At 39.7% G+C, this 10,028-nt stretch overlaps 2 protein-coding genes across 2 annotated transcripts in view; one reads left to right on the top strand and one right to left on the bottom strand.

The window, feature by feature from the left end:
* The window catches only part of nek12 (NIMA-related kinase 12), a 7,710-nt gene extending 4,294 nt beyond the window's left edge, over nt 1–3,416 (bottom strand). The window contains exon 1 of the mRNA XM_014014654.1: nt 2,340–3,416. Within this exon, the coding sequence (XP_013870108.1) occupies nt 2,340–3,375 (1,036 nt within the window). The 5' untranslated portion in view covers nt 3,376–3,416. The remainder of the gene's footprint in view (nt 1–2,339) is intronic.
* Nucleotides 3,417–5,227: 1,811 nt separating this feature from the next.
* pin4 (protein (peptidylprolyl cis/trans isomerase) NIMA-interacting, 4 (parvulin)) lies at nt 5,228–9,687 on the top strand. Its single transcript, XM_014014669.1, has 4 exons — nt 5,228–5,343; nt 5,541–5,611; nt 8,493–8,612; nt 9,091–9,687. Exons 1-4 carry the CDS (start codon nt 5,307–5,309, stop codon nt 9,247–9,249), a joined length of 387 nt encoding a protein of 128 aa, XP_013870123.1. The 5' UTR covers nt 5,228–5,306; the 3' UTR covers nt 9,250–9,687.
* Nucleotides 9,688–10,028: the final 341 nt, after the last annotated feature.

Below are 10,028 nucleotides of genomic sequence, written 5' to 3'. Positions count from 1 at the left end.
TCATCAGATGGTTCTTGTGTGATACCTGGCCATCATTTGGGATTGAACCAGCTGATTATTAACATGCACAGACAAGGGGCAGGCTTGCTTTAAAATTACTAAAATTAGAGTTCAGCTGATGTCTTGGCTTTCCATGCCTTTTTACACCTCCCTTTCTTGTGTTCAATACTTTTTTCCTGTGCCACTCCATTATTACAAATAACTTCATTTCTGGACATTTATGGTTTGATTTCTTTGTATGTATGGATCACTTGGGTTGTTACCGACATCTGGTGAAAATTTCACGTCATTAGCACCTCTAGTAATATATTTACTGAGAAAAATGTTGACGTGTTCAATACTTATTTTACCTGCTGTATGTGTACCGCATGTTCCATGTAAAACACATGTTGTGGATAAAGATGTTTAAACAATGTGCATCAGACATGATGCAAAACAAATGCCATTTAAATGTAATATTGTTTGGTGCTGTGAATTGTATTAGGTTGGAGTTTGCGCTTCTGCTTTTAGTTTGATTCTTGCAAAAAAAACTGGAACTACTCTGGCTGCTGTCTATTGCAGTTAAGATACTGACTCCTCAGTGACGCTGCACTGAACCCCGTTTCAGATGACAGGAGAGATCAACATCATGGAGTTAAAAGCGGCATTTTTGTAGCTGTATGTTCCTCACAAACTGTCACTGTTGTTGCTGACAGACATGCTAAGCTCCCTTAGCTCAACAATGCAGACAAACATGTTTACATATTTGGGATTTTCAAAAACAAAACATTGCTACAAAATTCTCAGGCGTCACAATAGTAACTTTGCCTCTAAGGGATGTGCGATAACCATTGTGTTGTTATTAAGAACTTTGTTGTGGGTGTGTTTACACGTAAAACCAGGTTAACTACATCGGTGCCATTTCTACTTTTGTGAGGACCAGTTCACTGAGGCTGATGGAAAATGCAACCATCTTAACAAATGTTCATGCAAAATTAAAAATATTGTCAAAGAACTGGCGAAAGGAGGTAGTTTTTATGCACAGAAGAGACAGCATGGAGACACAGGCGGCTGTGCTAGCTGGGAAGAAGTACGCCTTGAAACTGTGGCAGTCTTTGTGACAAATTAGCAAATTCCAAATAGTAGCTGTTTAATTAAAAAAAAACGAGGTTGTGGTTAGGGAAGCAAAAATCACAGGAAGGAAGAGTGAAGAAGATATCCATCTTTCACCAGCATGCTATTGTCAACGATTGTATTATGAAAAATATATTTCCTCAATTTTTTCAAAGAAAATAACCATTTAAACTGAAATGAAATTCTTTCCAACAACATCYATCATTTTCTAAATTTTCATTTGATTTAACTCCTGACCAATCAGATTAGGGGTTTTCAAACTGTTAGATCCCAGCCCAAAAATTAAAAGTTGCAGAAAAGTATGACCCTCAAATGTTTTGGCTTATGTATATGTAAACTTTGCTAATAACACTGTTGGGCATGATAACAATAAAAAAAACCTATATGGAGGAATTGCATTTCCTGCAAAAAAGTGTGAATGCTTCATGCTAAAAACTTAAGCTGAAAGCTGCTGAACTTGAGCTGAAAATATTTAATAGCAAAATTGTTAATGTGAGCTCACTTTGAAAAAATGAAAGAAAAAAGGCCCAACTTTGCAGAAAAACATTAAAAAATAGCACAAATCTATTTGAAAACAACAGCTAAAAGCTAAAAGAGCTTAAAACATCTGTAAGAAACACAAATTAGATAAAACAAACACAAAGTAGAAGAACAGCAAAATAATAACAAAAGCAGGATTTTATCTGAAATAGAAGAAAAGTTAAAATTTGCAAAAAAAGTTGAATTAGCACAAGAAAATGAAAAACAGCAAAACCAGAAAAAAATGTGTAAGGTGCTTTAAAGATTTAGAAACATTTTGAAGGGTTTAACGATGTTGAAAACAGCTCCATTCGTTTTCAATGGGAAAAATGTTTCCGAAAAAGGGAAATAGCTGAAAAAGTATAAATATCTGAAATGCCAAAAGGTATAGCAGACTTGTCATAAATGGGTTGAAAGTTTTGATAGATGAATTGTTGAAATAGCACAAAAATTGCGGAACGACATGCCGAAAAACGTATGGAAGAAAAAAATGATCTCATTAACTGTTAATGGAATATTTTCACCACAATTGTTGGGAAAAAAATAGGCCACCATTAACAATTTATTTGTATTTAAATTGATGTCTGTAAACCATCTGGGAACCCTCACTTAATGTTTTATGACCCAGAAGGGTCCCAACCTCAACTTTGGGAACCACTGCCTTAGAGGATCACACCTGTCACCATTTTATGTCCAACTCAACATACCAACCGACTCAGCAGAACTTCTCTCCAAGGGCTTGCTGACTTCGTCTAATGAAGATAAACTTYCACTTTCATCAAAATCTTCAGAATAGAGATCGCTGTTTTGTCCACTCGGACAGGAAGCCTCTTCTTCCTCCTCATCTGAAGATCCAGGTTCTTTCTGACTGAGGTCGTTGGGCACCAGCGGCGTGTCAACATCTGCACGATTCTCACCCCTACAGCCTGTCCGCTGGTCCTCGAGAGGCCGAAGATGATTCTGCACGCTGGCAGTTTTGAGTATGCAGTTGGCGCTGGGCCTGCTTTCTGGATCCAAACTGAGCATGGAGCAGATCAGGAAGGAAACGCTGTCTGAGAATATGTCTGGCACTGGGTTATACTCTCCCGCAGTGATCTTACGGAGCAGACTCAGCAGGTTTGTTGCCACAAAAGGGGGTCTGAGAGCACAGATCTCATACAGGAGACAACCAAGGGCCCAAATATCTGATTTGGAGCTGTACGGGATGTCCCGGCAAAGCTCAGGACTCAGGTAGCACGGTGTCCCAACACAAGTGGAAGCCAAGTCTGCAGTGTGGGTCATCATTTTGGATATGCCAAAGTCCCCCAGCTTCACCAGGCCCTGCTTGGTGAGCAGCACATTGGAGGTTTTGATGTCCCTGTGTAGTATCTTGGCCGTGTGGATGTAATCTACAGCCAGGGTCACCTGTGCAAACCAGCCCATGACAACGTCCTCTGCGAAAAACTCATCGGCCTTCCTGGATTTCACCTTGTCGTCCAAGGTGCCGCCGTCGCAGTAGTCCATCACGATGTAAACGAAGGCGTCGGTGGCGTTCACGAAGGCGTCGGCGCACGTCACGACGTGCGGGTGCTCCAGCCTCCGGATGATCTCCGCCTCCTGGAGGACGGCTCTCTGCGTCTGTGTCCTCCGCGTCRGCTTTATCCTCTTCACGGCGTACAGGCTCTTCCGCTCCGCGTGTCTCATGAGGAACACGTCCGCCGACCCGCCTCGGCCCAAACACAGAACCTTCTCGTAGTTCTCCATTTTCTCCGGTTAGTTTGCTTAAAAAACAAAGGACAGGAGGTCACGCGAGTCGCAGCAACTGTGTGTTTACTGCCGTTGCCATGGTGACCGGCTGTTAGCTAGCTCGTCAAAATGTCTAAACTGTTTAKAAAGAGCTCGTTGTTATTTGATGCTTACAGCTGCATTTTGACACTTTATTTGTTTGTAAACTTATAATATTATGTATTTTATTATCTTTCTGCTTCATAAAACGCAGAGTTGCATTAAGGGCTTACCAAAATGTTTGGTATTATTTAGTAGGAATACTAAGGTTAGCTTTAATAAACAGTTAACAAAGTCATCATTTTAGTCATTAATAATTAGTTAAAAGATGCTCAGAAAAAAACAATTCTACAAAATAAGGTCAAGTCAGCAGCTTTTATAGATCATGGCTCATCAAACTCAGCAGAAGAAATAAAATCTACTTTCACATAATATTTACACTATGATGGCAAACATGTTTTCTGTTTTCAATCAATATTAAATATGTACTTTATGCTTTGGACTGTTACAAAAATGTTAAACAATTTCAAAAACACGTCACCTCTCAAAAGCTGTAATATGTTTTAGTGATTAAATAGATTCTTTTCTGATATAAATTCAAAAAATATTTACAAAACGTGCACACAAAATAAATAAATAAAACAGCTATTGCTCAAAGAAAAACCAAAAACATGACGTCCAATCTCAGGAAAATAGTTATACAATTACAGGTTATTACAAACATTTAGTCAGTTTTGGACCTCGCCACTGTAAAGACGGGCTGGAGAGGAAAAAAAAGTCTGCATGTGTTGTTATTTTATACGATTTTAAACAACTCTACTTGTTGATGTTTCTAACCTAAAGAGCGTTCTCTTTTAAAACTAAAATGTGGTTCCAAGGTTGAAAACTGCAATGAGTTGCTTTGTTTACAAGAGCTGAACTCAAATACCCCTGGCTGTGCACGATCTTTGTTTAAAATGTTACCATTAACTATTTGCAGTCAACCCTGTCAGTCTGTCAGCAAAATATCTCACGAATTGTTCAGGTTTTAATGAAACCTTAAAGTAATCATTGGACGTTCAGCAACAATTGATAAAATTTTGGAGTCAACATCACACTTGTGCAAATAAGCAGGCAGATTTCACATAAGGATAATAAAAATATGTGAGGCCCGGTTTGTATGAGACAAAAAAAAAAAAAAACAGTTGCAACATGGTGACATCCAGCATGATTGACATGAACTTCACAAGGACTAAACGCAGCAAATGAAGCATACAGACTGTGATTTTACGAGGCTTCAGTGCTGCAAAGTGTTTTGACTGCAAACAGAGATTGCTCTTCTTCACTCGTGATAACACAAACAGGCTGACAAGATGAATTACAGTCAGCATTGCTAAAGGAGAAAACCAAAACATGATGACAGGCCTGTGACTGCATGAGAGAAACTGAATTGAAAAAGCAAGATCTACAGTATGACTTGGATAAAAATGTTGCAGTTCAGGTTCCAATAAGACCTTTAGGAACAACCTGATGAGCAACACAACTGCTTCACCGAAGAACAACCGAATGTTATTATAAAATGGCTCTAAAATTGTAGAATACCGAGAAGCGATAGTTTAAAAAAAGATATTTGTTGATTTTGCTTAAAATTGAATAATTTAATGATCACTTGAAAGAATAATATTTTGTGTGATTCGTAAGKGGTGTTTTTGTTTGTTTACGTTTTCCAAAAAAAAAAAAAAAAGTACATTTGTGTTCACTGAATAGGTCGCTGTACTCTTTTTGCACACGAGGTGGCAGTGTGGGTTTTAAACTAGCTGCGAGCTACTAAATTAAACCAACGAAGAAGAAACCACGCGACGGCGCTACTGCGCATGTCTGTGTCAGTACAGCTCGAAACTGATCCATATTCTGCCTAATTTATTTGCTAAATGCCACCAAAAGGAAAAGGTGGGAAGGGTGGTAAAGGTTAGTGCACCATAAGACACTTAATGCTAACAAAATGTTATAATGTGTGGTGTTTTAGTCAACAGTTTTGAGTTAGCGTTAGCACGCAGGTGCACATTTCCATGAGATAAAACTGTTTATTTTATGTACATTTCTTAGCTGTTGAATTTTGCACTCTTTCCTAATATGTCGAGTGTTCAACTTGGTTTACTCTGTAGGAGGAGCTGCTTCAGGAAGTGCAGATGCTGAAAAGAAAGAAAAAGCCCCTAAAGGAGGCACCTCTGTCAAGGTAAATAACTACACACTGGATGAAAGGCTGCAACAAATGAGATGATTATACATAAAATAATTTCCTGAAACTTGTGGAACTGTCAATCATGTTAAAATGACACAATCACAACAGCGATTGTAGAGATGTGGATATATATTTTTTAATTCTACGTCAATATTAAATCTGACAGCAGATTCCAAAAGATTTCGAACCATACACAATAACACCAAAATCATGTGATTATCTGAAGTATGAGGGAAGTTATTGATGTTTGTTTAGGTGAAATCAGCTCATGTTTTCTTGCTGCAGTTCACAGCAGAACCACGGTGACCATTTCACCTTATTTTCTATTTTTGCTCATAACTTCCTCAGTGTTTAAGATTTCGCCATGAAATTTTATGAAAATATTCCCATTCTGGTTTTGTAGGAAGCATCTTGTATCCTAAAAAACTAATAAAACTTAAAGAGTAACTTACCCCAAAATTAACTTTTTTTTAGCTGATAAACTGTCTAGAATGTGTCTAAAATGTTATATAGTACTGTTTCTGTACTAATTTTGATGTTTTTGTGTGTATTTGTTCAAATCTGTAATATTTGGTCTAAAAACGTCTTTTTGCTGCGCATATGGGTAGAGCAGTGGTACTGCAGGCTAATTTGCATATTGGTTAACAGCTCTCCTCTGTGACGTGCTTCTGCACAGTTTCGTCACAGCGGCTGTGTTCTGGTATAAAAGCCTCTCTCTAAGACACGCCCCTGCAGCAGTCAGAGGGTGGAACAGTTAGCAAGCTTAGCATGATCGTCTGTTGACCTTCAGCCTCGGGTGGGGAGAGGAGTTGGCTGCTCTCTCTCTCCCCCCTCTGTCTCTGTCTCTCTCCACACACACACAGAGAGAGAGAGAGAGAGAAAGAAACCAGAGGAGGGAAAGAAAGGCAGCAACTTATACAGATTGTCTGTAAATTATGAGGATTTTACATCATTTTGCAGGTATACGGACATATAGATTAATCTCACGGATTTTTTCAAGTCTTACGGATATTTTAAAAACCTCATTTTCAAATTTAGCTAACATGTCAGAGCCTATAGGATGATTTAAAAAAACAATAAATAACATCAAACAGCCATCTTCCAACCTGTTCTGCTGCTATAAGTTACTTTTCCCCCTCTCCTCCTGCTTCGCAGCAGGAGATTTCATGCCCCCCCGCGGGTGCGAGTTGTAAGGATTTTCTGCAAAACTTATGGATTTTTAGGGCTCTTTATACAGGTAAACTAATTTTATTCCTGATTTAAACTAGCGACCGTGAGCAGTTGTGTGCTTTTATTTTTTTCTGTCAGGCTGTCGGAGCGCTCCTCCTCCTCTGTCCGGTGCTGGTGTGGGGTGAAAATCCTCCACCTCAGACGTTCAGAGATGTAACTMTCTGTGATACTGTGGTCACTTTCCATGTAGCATCAATTATGCTAATGCTAGCTGCCTGTCACGTTCTCTTGTCCTGGCCACACCTCCGCTCTCTAACCCCCCTTCCCCTACCCAYACCCCCTCCCCTACCCACTTTGATGCATTTTTCAAATTTCACCTTGGGGCGGAGTTATCTTTTCACAGGGGGGTAAGTTACACTTTAATAACAGCCAATTCAAAAGTACCAGAAAAGGTATAAAAAAACATTACAAGGCAAACTGCAGCATCAAATCAACTTAATGTGTCTTAGAAAGTAAGGAAATTAAAACAATTTAAAAACCATGTGGACGTCTGTTTGTAAACAAAGCTCCTCAACCAATGACAGCGTGTTAAATGTGTCGAGACGCTGTTCCGGATTTAAAAAAAAACATACTTTGACGTTTCAAATCATTATCAAATTTGGAACAAGGGCAGATAAAATAATGTTCTTCATGGCAGCTTATCTCTTTAAGGGGTCACTAGAAAAACTCGGGTGATTTACTTTGATCCGCTTTTCAAAAAATTGTCTCTTCAAAACGCATCAACAAAAATTAAAAACTCGAAGACGAGGCTGTAGCTGACTGCCTGACGTCAGCGCGCTTTGTTGAAACTCGTAGAAATAACAAATCAGGAGGAAATTACAAACAAACGCACCGAGCAGCCTCGCAAAATCTGGTCACAGCAGTTTGGGAAGAAAATGGCAGCAGCTGCTGACGACATGTCAACATCCCTAAATAATGGAACAACAGAGTGTTTGGGGGGTGAGCCCAACTATATCTAGCCGGTAACCTCTCAACCTCACGCACAAGCTCAGGCTCCTTCCCCACCAGAGAGGTGACCTTCATGTCCCAAGATCCAGTTTTGGTAAGCCAGGGTCAGAGCACCTTTAGCTACTGCCCATGGACTCGTACGGCCCCTCCTGCAGGTGCTGGTCCACAGGAAGGCAAACCCGTGTTGCTCTTTCAGGCTGAACCTGGCCAGGCCCCATGGGTAGAGAGACAGGGCACTCGCCAACGAGCACCTCCCCGAGTCCTGGCTCCAGGGTGGGGCTCCAGTGAGCCGCGTCCAGGCAGGGACTGAGCTCATTGATTGTTTTTGTCATTATGAGTGTTTTGAACTGCTCACCTTGGACCAATCTGCTTTGGAAGACCGTCTCTGGACAGCTTAGCTCCTAGGATCATTCAGGCACACAAACTCCCCCACCACCAYAAGGTGACAATTCAACGGAGGAGTGACGATTGAATATAAAATTACAAAATGCCTCACAATAACAGCAATAAAAAGGTTTACATCAGGTGCATGAAAAGTATAAGTAGAATACAAATATCAAAAAGTCAAACGGCTAGTTAAAAGGCTGTTTGTGAAACAGGCCTCCCATCATTGACCACACTGACACTGGTTTTACGTTTGTATAATTTATTTCTGAAAGCTGAGCTGTTTTCTTTGTTTGTGTTTGTCCTGCCGCAGGTCCGACACATCCTCTGTGAAAAACACGGCAAGTGCATGGAGGCCATGGAGAAACTGAAAGCCGGAGTTCGTTTCAGCGAAGTGGCGTCGCAGTACAGCGAGGACAAAGCCAGACAAGGGGTAAAGCACCTGCGTTTAAAACCAGTCGCCTTCTGCATGATGCAGATCATTCCATGACTCATACGCCTCTACCTGCGGAGGCCACACTTTTCCTCTTCGTTTCCCTTAATGCCTGACGCTTTGCTCGATTGACGTCACTTTTTTCAAACGAATTGTAACCATAAAAGTATTTGTGCAGCATGATAAAGTTTCTGTTTTGGTCATTTGCTGTCCTAAAGGTTCGCTGTGATAAATATAACCAACAGGTTATTTTTGAGTTATTGAGACGAATGACGTCATTCACAGCTACTCCACRTTCTCACCTTCAACCCACCAGAGCACCCACACGCTTTCAGTCTTATCCTGAGGGAAACTTCAGCAGATTTTAAGTTACCCGGGAATTCCTCAGAAGTATTTGGGCTGCTAGGAGCCTTTTTTTATTTTTTATTTTTTTTGCTCGACCTGTTTCACCCACATCACTTCTTTTCCCTCACGTCAGGGCGATCTGGGTTGGATGACACGTGGCTCGATGGTGGGACCTTTCCAGGACGCGGCGTTCGCTCTGCCTGTCAGTTCCATGGATAAACCCGTCTACACRGACCCGCCTGTCAAGACCAAGTTCGGTTACCACATTATTATGGTCGAGGGGAAAAAGTAACGTCTAAAAAAACAAACAAAAAAACAGGACTAATAAATTCACTTCTGTGTTTTGTTCGGATTTATTTTTTAATAACTGGTGCAAAATGTTTAACAGAAAAAACAAGATCCTACAAGAAAAACTGTCGATACTCGTATTTTTTTTCAATTCATATGGTTTTTTTTGTCAGTTTTTAAAAGTTGTGGAAGTTAAATCGTAAATAACCAAATAAAGGCAGTTTGAGCCGTATTATGTTGTGTTCCGGTGAAGGACGTGTGTGTAGGAGGGATTTGCAAGGTTGCAAAAGGGTTGTGTGTTTTTGGTAGTTACTTTAAAAAAAAGAGTTATGAACACCTAGCTGTTTCATTTGAATAGTCATAATAATAAAAAAATGGACCAAGATTTCCAAAAGTGTTAATTATTCAACAAAACAATAAAATGGAGTCGTATGTATTTTTACATGGTTTTATTTTTATTAGTTGTTCAAATACTTTGTCTCATCAGAAACAAACACAAACATTTAAATATATCAACATTGCTTATTTTTCTGGTGTTTTTACTGCAGATGTTAATTCTAGTAATTCTTAATTGTAATGCATTTTATGAAGAAACATGCTGGTCTTTACATCTACCAGCTTATGGTTAAACAGATTTATTTTTGGGTTCATAGTTTTTCAGAGTATATTGTTTTGTGAAGGTGAGTCATTAAGTTTATTTTAATTTGTTTGCACAACATCATCAGAGTACTCTGACTCACCCTGCTGGTAGCAGACGTCTTGAACAAGTGGAGAATTTATATA

This window comes from Austrofundulus limnaeus, unplaced genomic scaffold, assembly GCF_001266775.1.
Source record: "Austrofundulus limnaeus strain Quisiro unplaced genomic scaffold, Austrofundulus_limnaeus-1.0 Scaffold118, whole genome shotgun sequence".
Taxonomy (NCBI): domain Eukaryota; kingdom Metazoa; phylum Chordata; class Actinopteri; order Cyprinodontiformes; family Rivulidae; genus Austrofundulus; species Austrofundulus limnaeus.
This window is presented reverse-complemented; position numbering and strand designations above follow the sequence as displayed.